This window comes from Berghia stephanieae, chromosome 5 (assembly GCF_034508935.2).
Source record: "Berghia stephanieae isolate SIO BIC M18660-M18661 chromosome 5, UCSD_Bste_1.3, whole genome shotgun sequence".
Classification (NCBI taxonomy): Eukaryota; Metazoa; Mollusca; class Gastropoda; order Nudibranchia; family Aeolidiidae; genus Berghia; species Berghia stephanieae.
The window spans coordinates 81,464,463-81,481,342 of NC_088364.1; the positions used below are offsets into that span (position 1 = coordinate 81,464,463).

General features: G+C 38.7%; 1 protein-coding gene across 1 annotated transcript; it reads right to left on the reverse strand.

The window, feature by feature from the left end:
- Nucleotides 1-5,333: 5,333 nt before the first annotated feature.
- Nucleotides 5,334-16,288, reverse strand: LOC144973712 (histone H2A.V). The gene is made up of 5 exons (XM_078916532.1): nt 16,154-16,288; nt 15,935-16,012; nt 15,709-15,822; nt 9,529-9,658; nt 5,334-5,592 (listed from the first exon to the last, which is right to left on the reverse strand). The coding sequence occupies exons 1-5, from the start codon at nt 16,154-16,156 to the stop codon at nt 5,531-5,533; spliced, it is 387 nt and encodes a 128-aa protein (XP_078772658.1). The 5' UTR covers nt 16,157-16,288; the 3' UTR covers nt 5,334-5,530.
- Between the last annotated feature and the right edge of the window lie 592 nt (nt 16,289-16,880).

Consider the following 16,880-nt stretch of genomic DNA (forward strand, 5'->3'; position numbering starts at 1 on the left):
CAAAAAGGGATCAGATGTAGATTCAAAGAGCATACCACCAATGTACTTAGTTTGAGATCACCTATAAGTCTCATCCGGGCACAAACAGGAATACACTCAAATGCTTACATTATATACATTCAAAATAACAAATATACTAATACATAACAGAGAGATGATTTACAAGGAAAAAAAATATCATCTCCCAAAACAAGAACTAAGCATTTCACTGTTTCCCTTCCAGTTAGGACTCTGGCCAGAGCCAGGACAAAACCAAGTAATCTCATTCCAAGACAAAGACAGAAAGCATGTTGGAAAACAGATATAAGGGGATAGAAGACATAGTATGTACCACCTTGCCCACTATGGGAGGTCAGGAACCCCACCCAGGTGTGTATATGTGTGTGTGTGAGAGAGAGAGAGAGAGAGAGAGAGAGAGAGAGAGAGAGAGAGGGGGAGGGAGAGAGAGAGAGAGAGAGAGAGAGAGAGAGAGAGAGAGAGAGAGAGAGAGAGAGAGAGAGAGAGAGAGAGAGACTGCTCAAAGTGAATATAGTGATAGGTGCAGAGAGATTAAAGTGAAAAAATAACCGAGGTTAATGTACTGAGTGAACGTTATTGTTAGGTGTGTATGTGCTTTATTTGTCAATCGTAAATATTAAGTTAACGTATGTTTCATGTTGGCAATTGCCAGGAAATTAACATTTTAATTGAATCCTCTCTCTCTCTCTCTGTGTGTGTGTGTGTGTGTGTGTGTGTGTGTGTGTATGAAGATGAAAAGTGAAAACTTATTGAGGCTAAAGAACTGGGTGCACTTTACTGATTTGTGTGTGTGTGTGTGAATCATTGTTAAGTACATGAAGATGAAAAGTGAAAACTTATCGAGGCTACAGAACTGGGTGCACTTTACTGATTTGTGTGTGTGTCTGTGTGTGTGAGAGAAGAGAAGAGAAGAGAAGAGAGAGAGAGAGAGAGAGAGAGAGAGAGAGAGAGAGAGAGAGAGAGAGAGAAAGAGAGAGAAAGAAAGAGGGAGAGAGAGAGAGAGAGAGAGAGAGAGAGAGAGAGAAAGAGACAGAGAGCTCAAAGTAAATGTAGTGATGAGTACAGAAAGATGAAAGTGAAAAATTAACGAGACTTCAGAACTGAGTGAATTTTATTGATTTGTGTGTGCACGTGTATATGTTTGTAGGTCATTCCAGCGGCACTTAAAATATATATGGGGCTGTAAAAAAATATAGATTTAAGTAAGATCAAAAGCACCGGAAAAAAAGTGACTGGTTCAAATAGGGCTCACAAACGGACTCCAAGATCAAACTATCAATGTAGTTAGTTTGAGGTCACCTAAAAGTCTCACCAAGACACAAGCACAGAATCCTTGTGAGAGAAATACAAAATTTAGAACAACAAATCTAACGTCACACAAAAGAGAGATGATATACGAGGACAAACATATAATCTCCCAAAAACAACTATACATTTAATTGTCTCCCTCCCTGCCAATGAATCTGGCCATGAAAAGGATCAAGCCAAGACAAAAGCAGAAAGCAACTCTGATCCATGCAAGTCAAAAGATCCCACCAGGAAGATAATGTGATAGTGGTGCTTGCACTAGAGGTGGTACTGATTACAATGAGGGCAGTGATGATGTGGTTGTGGAGATGGTGTTACTGATGATGATGTGATAGTTGCTGTCGTAGTGGTGGTAGTTGTGGTAGAGATGGTGATGATGTCATGATGGATCAGGGGTGAGAATGACTGGTCACAAAAATGGAGTTCAAGACCTATCTATGCGACGATAACGTATAAATTTGAATTTCATTAAAAATTTACTGAGATGCAATCAAAAATGTGTCTCGCAATAATTTCTGACACCACTTGGAGGAATTTCAAAAGTTGAAAGTGTAATTACAACATATTGTAGTAGTGGCAAGAAAAGATGGCGGTAGGGATGATGATGTGGTGGTGGTTGTAGTAGGGCCGTGATAAGGATGATGATATGGTGGTTGTAGCTGTTGAGGTGTTGGGAATGATGTGGTGGTGGTTGTAATAGTTGTGGTAGGGATGATGTGGGGTGGTTGTAGTAGTGATAGTTGGGATGATGTGGTGGTGCAGGATGTAGTTGTATTGGTAGTAGGAATGATGATATGGTGCTGGTTGTTGTAGTGGTGGTAGGGATGATGATGTGATGGTAGTTGTAGTGCAGTAGTTAGCTGTAGTGGTAGAGATGATGATTTGGTGGTGGTTGTTGTAGGTAGTAGTAGTGGTGGTGGTGGTGGTAGGGATGATGATGTGGTGGTGGTGGTTGTAGTAGTAATGGTGATAGGAATGATGCGATGGTTGTTGTAGTACAGGTGGTGGTTGTAAAAGTACAGTGGTGATATAGGGATGTTGATGTAGTGGTTGTGGTGAGTCTTTTTAAAAGGCGGAAAAGTGATGGGCGGAGATAAACCACCATTTAGGCGGAAGATTCTCAGCCCTGAATTAGAAATAATGGCGATTTGATAAGAAAAGAAGTGTGTGACTGTGTCTCGAGTCTCATATTGTAATTGTATAGTGTAGAGATGGATACACACGATAACTCATTCTTAACTGCCAATGTCAAAGTATATCAATATCATCAGTGGTCAAAATCACCAGACTCATAACTTCTCGTGCGGCTATGTGGTTTAGTGGTATGACACTCGTTTTCAGATCGGAAGGTCCTGGGTTCGAGCCTTGCGCTCGGCGCATAGTTGTCCTTGGTAAATGCTCTTAACTCACATTCTCATTGTACTCAGGTGGAAAATGAGTACCTGGCCGTTAACAGCATTGTCTTTGTCCGAAAAATTGTAATATCGCCTAACAGGCGTCATGTCCCGTCCTACATGTTAAATGTTGCTGTTGACCAGGGACCCCTTGTAAAGCGCTTTGCAGTGGAAATTGCGCTATATAAAGCTCTTTTTAAAAAACTTCCAATTAATGTTTCTTTTTACGTACCCTGGGTGAAATTAGTTGTAGAAAGAAACCGTGTTCCGAGGTAAAAATTAGTTCGAGTAAGGAATGGAATGATAAAGAATAATAGAGGAAAAATTTGGGACATTCGAATGAGCTCGAGGAAACCGTGCTGGAGTGTATTTTATTGCAATGAACACGATGAAAAGGAAATCGGCAATTATCTTCCTTCTATCCATTCAAAACTGGTGCTCAAAACTTTGTTCACCACCTACAGAAAGGTTAATGTCGAGTTTTGTCAATTTCATTATTCTGCACCAAGTGGTTTTTAAGACGGAGGGAAACTTAATTTTTAAAATATCACCTCCCAAAACTAAAACTACATTTGACAATTTCCCTCTCAGCCAAGGGCCAGGACAAAACCAAGTAAACCCATTCCAATACCAAAGATGGGGGTAAAAAATAGCAAATGACCTGCCCACCATAGGGCAAAGACCCCACCGAGAATTGATAGTTTTGATGCTATAGATAGAACGAAAATGACGTCACTAAGGTCTTTGTTATTGCTTTTGCCATCTACGTTTATGAGTACTTCTCACTGAACTGTATGAACCAGACTATAAAAGTTCATGGTTACAGTTGTGTGTTGGTCCCTTATACTTCCGGATGGCAATGTTGTGAGCTTCTTAGCCAAGCGCATACCATCTATACTATAATGGTGCAAGTAAGAGGAATATGAAAACTTTGCCCAGTTGCTCTCGCAGAAACCCACAAAAAGAATAAGAAATGGAGTCCACCTCATGGTCCTATACAGTAAAAAAAAAAATTTGAAAAAGGCGGAAATCTGCTCTGGGCAGAGGATTCTCAGCCCTGAAGTACACACTAGATAATTTACAAGGGGAAAAATCTTATGACCCCTATACACAAGGACAGAACAATTTGCTCTTGTTAATAGTCGTAGGGATTTTATGGCGACAGTGACACCTGTTGGTCTCAGCACCAGTAAAAAGACCGTTGGGGGGAAAAGTTGAGGATCTGAAGTTAAAAGCACCATAGAAAAAGTCGACCATTTTTAAGGGTTTCACGACGCTTGCAACATTGTCAGTTCAGCGCCAGTAAAAAGCTCTAGGATTATAATTAAAGCACCCAAGAAAAGGTAAGACGGTGGAATTTGTTCAAATAGGAAATGGATGTAGATTCCAAGAGCACACTTTCAAAGTACTTGGTTTGAGATCACCTGTCTTATCCAAACAAAAGTCCCCACTACGAGGAATACACTCAAATATTTAGTTTTTAAGGGTTTTACGGCGCTTACAACACATTAAGGTCATATCAGCGCCAGTAAAAACGAAGAAAATGGGATATCTAAAAGTCTCATCCAGACACAAGCACAGGTCCCCACTAAGAGGAACACGCTCAAATGTTTACAAATCATACATAATACTAATACATAAAATATTGTGCATAACATGATTTACAAGGGAAAAAATATCTCCCAAAACTAACATTTGACTGTTTCCCTCCCAGCCAGGGCCAGGACAAAACCAAGTAATCTCATTCAAAGACAAAGAAAGCATGTTGGAAAACAGACATAGGGGGATAGAAGACTGTACCTCCCTGCCCACTATGGGAGGTCAGGAACCCCACCCAGCAGAGATGATTTACAAGACAAATTTCATCCATCTCCCTAAACTAACTACATTTGAGCGTTTCCCTCCCAGATCCAAGTAATCTCATCCCAAGACAAAGAAAGAAAGCATGTTGGAACACATAAGGGGGATAGAAATCGAAGACAGCGGAAAAGGTAAGGCAAAGAGGACTGGTTATGACGGGGGAACAAAATATTCCAAGAGCAAACCATCAATTTGCCTTGATATTGATATAAATATAACTAAGACATCAAGACAATTGCAGGATCCCATCAAGAGGATTACACTCAGTACTTACGAAACGCAGGGGGGGGGGGGGGGGAAAATTAGCCCCCAAAATTAACATAATACATTTGACCGTTTCCCCTTTCAACCAAGGGTTCAAGCATGGACCAGGATAAAACCCAAGTACCCATTCCAAGACAAGACAGTAAGGAACTTGTAGAAAACAGGGGGATAAAAGATGCAAGCGACCTGCCCACCTTGGGAGGTCAGAACACCCCAAAAGTAAAGGGGACTAGTTCAAATAGGGAACAGAGGATTCCACAAATATACAAGCAGAGGATCCCACTGTGAAAGATATTCAAATATTTTATAAAGAATACTAAAAACTAATACAGAGGTCTTGTACATCTGACAGCCTCTTCAGCTAAGGATCCCAGCTAGGACCATGAAAAACATATAGAGGGGGATAGAACGCACAAAATATCCCACCCGCAAGGAGAGAATCCTCTTCAAGAGTTGACACTACCCCGAAAAAATCAACCAGGCCAACAATTGAGACGATATGATGAGCTTTATTGAAATTTCACACTGTCATGAGATGATTGATGAATGAGATTAAAAGTTAAAAATCTACAAAAACTTAAAATCAATGACGACATGGAGGTAAGAGAAGATGATGACAACATTGAGTGATGAATGAGTAGGTGATACATACACAGTACACACAACATACAATTGATTCACATCATCTAGGCTGCCTTCTGGGATCCCTTCTTTCCAATTAGAGACTTGTGAATGTGAGGAATGACACCTGGAATACGTAACATGAAATAAAAATTAATATCTCATTTGGGAACAGAATAGACCCAGTAAAAACCAGACTTAACATACATAACTTATTCAATGATGCCTTCAATGTAAACATTTGTCAACATATGAAATTGATTCAAGAATGAACGAGATCAGTACATTTTTGTTTGTTTGTTGCTTTAGGTCTCTTCCAACACAATTGAGGTTATACGAGAGACCGCTGAAACAAAGAAAAAAGCAATCTAACAAAAATAGTACAAATGTAAATCAAAATCATAACCTAAAGATATCATAAGCTAAATTATAAATAACCAAGAACAAACAGGCAGAAGATTTACAGGAAAAAAAATATCCCCTGTCAAAAATACAATCACAAACCAAAGAAGCAGGATAGGCTAGTAAACAGAAGAAGAAACGACATCACTATCGGATCGTACACCCATGCGAACATCATAGGTATATATGATTCAAGGGTGATGCTCCCATCCAACCACCCGCAGGTCAGTACATTCATATGCAAGTCTAAGTACAAGTTTGTGCGAGTGTTAAAGCACACAGGGAAAAAGACATGAAGTGAGACTGGTTCAAATAATGATAGCAAACTCATGTAAAGCGCTTTGAGGCCTTGGCAAAAGGTGCTGTACAAATAAAATTAATAGCGATGAAAGTACATTAGAAGAGAGTGAACATAACCATAGCTGCCAACCCGGTAATTCAATTAAGAGGGAGATTTGGAACAAAAATCAGGGAGATTCGATAAAAATCAGGGAGATTACATTTATATTTCTTTTTCTTAGCACAACCGTCCTCAGAACTTGAAACAATTTGTCGTTTAGACATTTTAAAAATCAACAGTCTTTAGGCAGTATAAAAGGCAAATACAAATTACTCCCAATTAGAAAGAAACCGTCCTCAGCAATTGAAACCCGTTGTGGTTGGGAAATTTTGAAAATTGATGGACTTAAGGCAAGGCATAAGCAAAAGCAAATTATTCTCAATTGAAAATATCGATACCACAATATATTCTTTTACAATCCTATAGAGCAGTAAAATTAGGTGCCCCAAACGTAAACAATAACAAGTTGCTAGTGATTTTCGTCAGGGACCGGAATAATTTACGCACAATATAGGTCTCCCAATTTTGTAGGCAATACACTTTCAGTATTGAAAATACGTTTACATAAAATCTAACAGTTGCAGAAATAATAATAAAAGGCTAAATTATTCTGAAAACCAGGCTCCGAATAATTCTCGTCTTGTTCACACCAGCGCAATGATTTGCTCTGGTCTAAAAATAGATAGACTAACTTTTGATAAATTTTACCTTTTGTTCCATAAAATATCCATATCTAGACATTATTTGGTGCATGATCGAGTATTTATGAATATGTGTTTCTTTTGCCACCTAACAGCCAAATTTTAAAGGTTATTTTTTTCTATAACTGACATTGGAACGTGAGCTGTCAAGACAGGAACATGTTTGCCATGTGCTTCTAGACCTTTACGTTTGGGGCACCTAATTTTACTGCTCTATATAATCTATTGCCACATTACTGGTATCGATTCTGTTGCTTTCATAGCATCGACCAGCCAAAAAAAAAGTTGACAATTGATTGTCTAGAGAACCAACAACTCATCACAATATTCAAATTGATAAATTTCCGGGAGATTTCTGGAGATACTAAAAAACTGCGGGAGAGCGGTGATAAATACGGGAGGGTTGGCAGCTATGCATAACCAAATATCAGTTGAAAAAAATCACTTTCAACATAACCAAGGTTTAATCCATGAATTTTAAAAAAAAAGGGCATACACTAAGGTCATATCAGCGCCAGTAAAAAGGAAGAAAATGGGAGAGTAAAAAGTTAAAGAATTACAATTAAAGCACCCAAGAAAAGGTAAGGTAAGGGTTCAAATAGGAAACAGATGTAGATTTCAAGAGCACACTATCAATGCACTTAGTTTGAGATCACCTATAAGTCTCATCCAGGCACAAGTACAAGTCCCCACTAAGAGGGATATACTCAAATATCTACAAATCATAATTTGTTAACAAAACAAAATAGAGATGATATGACTTAACTATACATTTGACTGTTTCCCTCCAAGCTAGACAGGACAAAACCCAAGTAATCTCATTCCAAGACAAAAACAAAGCATGTTGGAAAACAGATGGATAAAAGACCAAGTGCCTCCCCAACAATAATCCACGAAATTCTATTTTAAACCAGATATCTCGTAGCACTACTACGGAATACCAGTGCCCCCTGTACCCTTTTTGTATTTTTTAAAAAAGGAGTTAAGGGCACACACCTTAACCATTAATTTTATTCTGCAGTTACACAGCAAACCCAATAATGGCTTAGATAAAATAGTGAAAATTATCGCTTAGCCACTCAACCCCCGATTGGCTAAACTGTGTGAAAATAGTGTTCAGACACGGGAAGGCAAGCCTGAGGAACAAAACCTGATCAGAACGATCCGTCTGTGGTCAATCGGAACGATGTCACAGCAAAATATTTAAATTTTCTTTCCAACCAATAAAAAACGAATATTCCCATTGAAAGAAACAATTGAGTTATCAGTCTTCATTCAAATCAACTAAAAAGTTTATAACCACCCACCCTTTAATATGGTATTGTCATACTTTTAACTTTACCTATTTGCCAGTCTTGGTGAGCAACAAATGATAAATGAAAGCACAAGTAATGATGCAATAGTTGAATTGCTTTGAATAGGCAAGCCAAATTGATTAAGACAATTTATTGAGAAACAATGTTCTTGTTAATTCAGAAACATAACCATATAGCCACTGCAAAAGACTTGCAGTCTTGATGGAGGCCTCAAGCAGAATTGAGTAAATTAGAACACCGCTCAATTGAATAATGTCTGCAAAACAATGCATCAATTAAGCAGCGTGCACTGTACTTTGTTTGTTGTTTTTGTTTTTAAGGGTTTTACGGCGCTTGCAACACATTTAGGTTATATCAGCGCCAGTAAAAAGGAAGAAAATGGGATGGTAAAAAGTTCTAGAATTACAATTAGAACACCCAAGAAAAAGTAAGACAAAGGGGAACTGAGAACAAATAGGGATCAGATGTAGATTCCAAGAGCATACCACCAATGTACTTAGTTTGAAATCACCTACAAGTCTCATCCAGACACAAGCACAAAATCCAACAAAGAGGAACACACTCAAATGCTTACATTATACATTCAAAATAAAAATAATAATACATAACAGAGAGATGATTTACAAGGAAAAAAATATCATCTCCCAAAACAATAACTATGCATTTGACTGTTTCCCTCCCAGCTAGGACTCCGGCCAGAGCCAGGACAAAACCAAGAAATCCCATTCCGAGACAAAGACAGAAAGCATGTTGGAAAACAGATATAAGGGGATAGAAGACAGTATGTACCTCCCTGCCCGCTATGGGAGGTCAGGATCTCCACCCAGGCACTGTACTTTACACACAGTTACCAACTTTTCAAAGAACAAAAATAGGACACCCTAACTCACAATAGCGTCATGACCCAAAACAGCAGTAAGTTTGGACTATGAAATAATATTAAACTAGATTTAGAGCTTTACCCGTTCCTTATTTTAATTTCCTAGTCCGAGTAAAAAAAACAAAACAAAAAAACAGCTAATCCCAGGAATTTTATTTCCCTTCTATAAATTGTTCAGATTATAAAATCTGGACAGTCCCAATTTTATCAGGACAGTTGGCCGCTATGCTACACATTTGACTAAACCACGACAAAACAGAGACGTAATCTCATCCAAAGAGGGAGCAAACTGGGGAAAGGGGGACAGAAGATGCAGCAAGTGGCTGCCATGGCATGGGAAATAAAAGACCCTATCCATTTCAACTATAACCATGTTAAAGTTAAACCTGTAATTAAAATACATAAATGGAATGAAACGACTTACCACCGCCAGCAATGGTAGCTTTGATGAGAGAGTCCAATTCCTCATCACCACGAATGGCCAACTGCAAGTGACGGGGAGTGATACGCTTTACTTTCAAATCCTTACTGGCATTACCTGCCAACTCCAACACCTGAAACAAATTTAAAATGCGATTTATTGACTTAACGAGTCCCATCCAAGCACAAGCACGGGATCTTGAAAAATTAAGCATACAATATATAGAAATGCCACTTTCACAGAAATCCTTGTTCCTAGATTCGGATTGCAAAGTGGCAGCAACTGCTAATAGTTCTCATACTCCTATTAGGTATTCCAGACCAAAATCCAAATTGCTTTATGCAATAATCTAGGAAGGTTCATCTCAAACTTTGGGTTGATTGATGCACAAAACAGAAAAAAATTATTTTAAAATCTTAAAAAATAAAGTTATCGCATTTTGAAATGGCGAATTAAAAGTACTCTTGCACAATGCAAAATATGCCACTTTTGAGACCTCACTGTAAAAAAAAAGTAATCACTTTGCAGAAAGCCTAAGACCCATACTCATATTTTTTTCCAGAGCCTTAAGAAACAGTGGAAGAGTTATCGAGCCCAGAAAACGGAAATTAGCATAGTGTCAGCCACTATGTCTACTAAGGGTCGGGCGGAGTCGTGTAAACGACTGACTCAGCAAATTATTTTTGGAATTAGAAAAATCAAACCTTTTGTAATTTAAACAAACGAAACTTATCTGAAGGTTATCTTAAAAAGTGATATTTTTCGGGTGTTGCAACTAAATTGAATTCCATAATTGCTAAAAGATGAGAACTATCCATTTTTAATTTTTCTATTTTTACAATAGAAATTATCAAGTGATCATACCCAAAAGTTTAGATCAGGTATCTTTCCCAAATTTCTGTTCAAGATTGAAGAATATGTTTTTGTCGCCAGTGGCCCTCTTTTTTTACATGCTAGTCTTGTTTCAACCACTTGTCAACTTATCGAGAGAATGTCCAGTGGGGTACACCAGTTACAGATCGAGATTTTTGCAATGGTAGCCTAAATTTTTAGTAGTGAAATCATAACATAAGTTTGGAACCAAGATTAAGGCATAATATATGGTTTTTAATCTAGCATGCTGCTAGAACTCTAGAGGCCGACAACTTAATTGTTTAGCACTTCACTTCTAACCAAATATGCGCGGGGGGGAGTTGCTTGTGTTTTTGTCTCTTTACCAAGCTCATTATTCGAATTTTTACAACAAATTCGTGCCTAATTCATGTTTTGGTTCATTGGAATTCATCATTGAAACGTTCAGATCGAAGAAATTTGACCTGACTTGGATACTGATGTGAACAATTTAAGAATAATTTAAGACTTTTCTCCGTCGACTTTGGCGGGAACTGCGGTAGCCATTTTGTTTCCAAATAGTTATGGTAAACAAAAAGTGACCTCATAGGAATTCCTGGAAGTGTGGTAGCTTAACATCAAAAGGATCGAGGCCCAACAAGAGGAGAGGCTGTAGAAGGTAGATTGAAAGAGAATCCTACTGATTGTTACGACAAAAGGTGAGAGAGGAGTGAGAAAGAGGGAAAGGAAGAGACAACACGGAGAAAGAGAGCGAAAGTTGAGTGATAAAAAAAATAAGGATAAGGATAGCCGACTAATCTGTAACTGTAACGCAGGACTTTAACTGTAACTGTTACATTACTAGCCATCAAGCAATATGAGTTCAGACAGAAGCAGCAAAACGTCCACGAGACAATCTAGAAAGGATTCGAGGAAAGAGGACACAAATTGTGGAAAGTGTGACAGAGATGTTGGGAAGAATGATCATGCATGAAAATGTGACATGTGTGAGCTGTGGCACCACACTTCTTGTGAAGGAGTTAGTGACTCACTATACAAAGCAATACAGGATGCAGAAGCCGACAAAACACAGGGCCTACACTGGTACTGCAAGAAATGTAATGGGTTTGCCAGTGGATTTATGTCAGGGCTACAGCGCCTATCGGCCAGACAAGACGCCCTAGAAGAAAATTTTGGCGCACTCGAAGCACGAGTTTCAGATAAACTTAAGGAGGTGGATGAATCAAACGAAGACCTAGGTAAGAAGGTGCAATCCTTGGAGGAGAGAGTAGTCAAACATCCTTCTGAATATTTAGAGCTAACAGTCAAAGAGGTGCAGGATAGGCAAGAAAGAAGGCTAAACATTATTTTCTACAATTTGGCCGAAAGCTCTGCCGAGGACCCAAAGCAGGTGAAAAGCGATGACCTCAGGACAGTGAGTGATATACTGGACCAAGTGGGCATTAAAGTTCCCTTTACCAATCCCACTCGCCTAGGAAAGAAGGAATCGACATCGGCAAGACCCCTCAGGATACAAACAACAAGTGAAGAAGATGCCACTAGAATCTTAAGGATCGGGAGGAAACTCAGGGAGATTGAAACCCTCAATACAATCTATGTAAACAAGGACAGGACCCCTTTAGAACGAGAGGAATGGAAGAAACTACTAGTAGAGCGGAAAGAGAAAAACCAAGAATCAAGAGCAGAAGGCAAAGAGGAAAACTGGGTCATCCGCAACAACAGAGTTGTCCAAGGGAAGCCTCAGGATCATCTCTAGCTCAGAAACCACTGGAGAACAGACAAATTGTACATAAACCTAATTTAAATTGTTATTCACCTGTAAATATTGTTAGAATTAACCAAAGTTTTGTTCGAGGTGGGTTAAGGATTTAATTAACTAATGTAGACGTAATAACCACAAAGATGCCCGATTTGCTGCAGCTTATTGAAGATCATGAACCTGACATTGTTGCCTTGACAGAAGTAAAACCGAAGTACAGTAAAACCACCCTCACAGAGGCAGAGATATGTATTGAGGGTTATCACACCCCAATTCATAATTTAGAAATGGATGGGAGAGGAATCTGTATATATTTTTCCACTAAACTTAGCGTGGCGGAATTCAAATGTACAAGTACACAATACTTTTCTGAATGTGTTTGGGCTAACGTTTCTCTTGGAAACAATCATAAACTTCTGTTTGGATGCATATATCGTAGTCCGTCAAGCACCTATGAAAATAATAGAAACCTGGAAAATATGTTACGTGCCATAGTAGATATGATCCCAGAGCACCTAGTAATTGTTGGGGACTTTATCCCCATATAAACTGGGAGGAATGTGCAGCTACAGTTGAAGGTTCAGACTGATTTATTTACAGAATGCCTCATGGACTGTTTCTTAACACAACATATCGAAAGACCAACATGATATAGGGGGGACCAACAACCATCAGTACTAGATTTAGTGTTAACATCCGAGGAGAATGTTGTGAATAACACCCAGTATCTGGCCCCAGTGATCATTGTGCCATCATATTCGATTATACATGTCAAACGCAGGCAATTGAAAGTAAAACCGTGAAGTACAAATATGACAAAGGGGACTACAGAGGAATGAGACAATATCTTGGTGGTATAGACTGGGCCCATACACTTAATGAATGCAGTGAGCAAGAGGATTGGGACACTTTCCAGAATATATTAGAATCTGCGATGAAGCAATACATACCTGTGCACAAGGCTAACGACACTAAAAGAAAGAGAAAAAGAAATCTATATATGAACAAAGAAGGGTTTAGACTTATCAAGACTAAAGACAGATCATGGCAAGATACCTTCAGACCAGAAAGAGAAGTTACACTGAGAAGTTACACAAGGAAGCTTAAGAGCGATTTTGAGGAGAGTATTTCAAATGAGATCCAAGAAAACCCAAAAGCCTTTTGGAAATACACCCAATCGAGAACAACAATAAGAAGCAGGGTAGGTGATCTGCGGGACAGTAATGGAGACCTGCAAAACGAGGACATTATAAAAGCAGAAATAATGAACAAATTCTTCTGTGGTGTATTTACACATGAGGACACTAACCTAGTGCCAGCATTGGAGACAAGACATTACAGCGAGGCTTGTCAGTATAGTTATAAAGAAAGAAGACATATTGAAAAATATTATGAAGCTTAACCCAGGCAAATCAGCAGGACCTGATGGACTCCACCCTCGAGTGCTAAGGGAAATTGCGAATGAAATTGCCACACCGCTTCAAATCATATTCACAACGTCGTTACACAACAGGAACTTGCCACAACAATGGAAACTTGGACAGGTTACTCCAATATTTAAAAAAGGTGATAGAAACACTCCTGGCAATTATCGACCTGTGAGTCTGACAGCAGTTCTGTGCAAAGTGATGGAGGCAATAATTAAGGAACATGTGATGGAGCATATGGTCACAAACAATCTGTTCTGTGATGAGCAACATGGCTTCGTGCCTCGGAGATCATGCATAACACAACTAATTACCTGCATTGATGAATGGACAGACGCCTTGGATAGGGGAGAACCGATGGATGCGGTATACCTCGACTTTAAAAAGGCATTTGACACTGTACCCCATGAAAGGCTTATTCAAAAACTACATAGCTATGGCATCAGAGGAAAGATAAACGAATGGATATCTAACTTCCTGCACGACAGAAAACAGTCTCACTGAACGGGCACACATCACAGTGGTCGGATGTCACCAGCGGCATTCCACAGGGGAGTGTTCTGGGTCCAGTATTATTCGTGGTATTCATCAATGATCTACCTGATGTAAATAACATGATCAGAATATTTGCTGACGATACAAAGTTGTTTGGACCTGTAAGAACAGAAAGTGACCGACATACTATACAAGATGATATCGACAAATTATCAGACTGGTCAGACAAGTGGCTGTTAAGGTTTAATGCAAGCAAATGCAGCGTAATGCATCTTGGTTACAAAAATCCGAAGCACACATACAGAATGAGAGACGATAACGGAGTGTACCAGCAGCTAGGGGAAACAGATGTAGAAAAGGATTTAGGAGTGCATGTAGACAACAGACTATCCTTCCACCATCATGTCAACTGTGCAATAAATAAAGCAAACAGAACTCTCGGAATTATTAAAAGGACATTCACCAGCAGAAATAATGATATTAGGCGGCTCTACACTGCTCTGGTACGACCATCACTTGAATATGGTAATGCACCGAGGATATCACAGCATGTCGGTGACATGGATAAAATTGAAAAGGTACAAAGGAGAGCAACAAAGCTTTGTTCAGATTTGAAGCATCTACCATATGAAGATAGACTGAGGCATCTCAAACTACCATCATTGTACTACAGAAGACAAAGAGGAGACATGATACAAGTATATAAGATAATAAACGAGAAAGATAGAGTAGATAGAGAGCAAATACTACCAGAGAGCACATTTAATAGAACGAAAGGACATAGCGACAAATTAAAAAAAAGACAGGCCAGATTAAATGTAAGAAAATGCTCCTTTGGAGCCTTCCAGAAGATGTAATTAAAGCGAGGACAGTGAATGAGTTCAAAGACAAGTTAGACAAACACTGGCATTACAAGCGTTACCAGCTCCGCCCCAACCATGCAGGTGCGCGTAGATATAGAGATAGTGCAGAACGGGTATTACAGGCATAGCCTTCAACCCGAAGAAGAGGTATCAAGGTATCAAGGTAAATATACAAATTTTTTAAAAGTTGCATTTAAAAATTAAATTAGCCTGTTCATCACTTGAATTTTTAAAAATGAAAATCAGAAATTAAACCAAAAATAGTAATACCCCCCCCCCCCCCCCCCCCTCATCTCGAAGACGATTTCCATCTACAAGTTTTAATCTAGCTCCCACTGCTATTGACATTGCTCAATTTCTCTTGTAAACTACATGAAACCTTGGCCTTAAATATAAGTATAAGCCTTATAAATTATCGGATAGGGCTTAAGTATAAGCCTTATAAATTACGCTAGCCTATAAATTATCGGATAGGGCTACATGGACATGTCTAAAGTGAAAAGTGAAGAGATTTGACAAATGATTGAACCTAGCTGACGGGAAAAAGTTCGTAAACTCTTCGGTCTCCCTTAACTTTAAAACCGGAGATATAACGCGCAAAAATATCCATTTAGTTTTATACTTTCCTCCCTTTGATTTTTGCCGGCAAAATTGTCAGCTGTTCATGTCCGGAAGTTCTTGATTCTTATAATTGCGCCAACCACAACAAAGGGTTTTTTGATATTTTAATTTAATTAATAAATATCGACACTTATAAAAGTAAATAAACAAAACCATAAACACTCACCTCAGCAGTCAAATATTCCAAAATAGCGGCGCTATAAACAGCAGCAGTGGCTCCAACACGGCCATGGCTCGTCGTTCTGGTTTTCAGATGACGATGGATACGTCCGACAGGGAACTGGAATCAAAATGTTCAAAAATAAATCACAAAATGCCATTTGCCACCATGAATTGCGTTTGAATGAGAACAGTTAAAGAAAATGCAATTTTTAAAATGTAGTTCTCCTTACCTGAAGTCCAGCACGAGCTGAGCGAGAGACGGCCTTAGCCTTCGCTTTTCCAGAATCCTTTCCAGCTTTTCCTCCAGGCTGCAAAGAAAGAGAAAATAAATAATTTCAATAAGTCATCAATACTCACTAAATATTAGATAAAAATCGATAATGAATACACCATAAGAAACTAGAAACCAGATTATTTTTCCTGGTTATGATATTTAACGATTTTCGTACCATCTTCTTTATAAAATTTTGCGTCCAAACGGAATGAAATTTACAACTTGGAATGAAGCTATGCTCTCGTCTTCGGCGTCAGTTCAAGTTGACACGTGACAAGCTCGACCAATCATATGGCTTGAGCGATTTTTTTCCCACACTTTTTTCCCGCACAATCAGTTTCTTTCAAGTGAATGACTCTCACAATTTTTCACGTCGCCAAGATTGAGCTGTTACTGAAAGAAGTTGTTTTGAAAATCATGAGGGTTCATGTCACCTTGACTAGTTTATTTTGTAAACAAAATGAAAACATGAGCACAATTATATATTACTTTAAAAAATGAAAGGTTAATCTTTTGTAATTTTTTTCAAACAATCAACAAGGGAGATAATGCATAAATAATGATTTACAGAGGGGGGTGTAATGCTATGTTTACAATGTATTCGGCCTTGAACGTATCTTGCATCTTTTCATTGTCGATAAAACAACAACAACAACAACAACAACAACAACAACTACTACTACTACTACTACTACTACTACTACTACTACTACTACTACTACTACTACTACTACTACTACTACTACTACTATACTACTACTGCTACTACTACTGCTACTACTACTACTACTACTACTACTACATTATGTACTGCTGCTGACGGTAGATGAACAAACTACGCCCCGTGATTGTGCCCTACGATAAGGCAGCTTACTTTCATTATTATTCCACTCCACTCAGGT

What these genes read in the sequence shown, in the direction of transcription:
- LOC144973712 (XM_078916532.1), bottom strand. An exon ending in CAGCTCGTGCTGGACTTCAG is followed by an intron (nt 15,823 to 15,934) that starts GTAAGGAGAACT and finishes TTTTGATTCCAG; the next exon opens with TTCCCTGTCGGACGTATCCA. An exon ending in TGGAATATTTGACTGCTGAG is followed by an intron (nt 9,659 to 15,708) that starts GTGAGTGTTTAT and finishes AATTTGTTTCAG; the next exon opens with GTGTTGGAGTTGGCAGGTAA.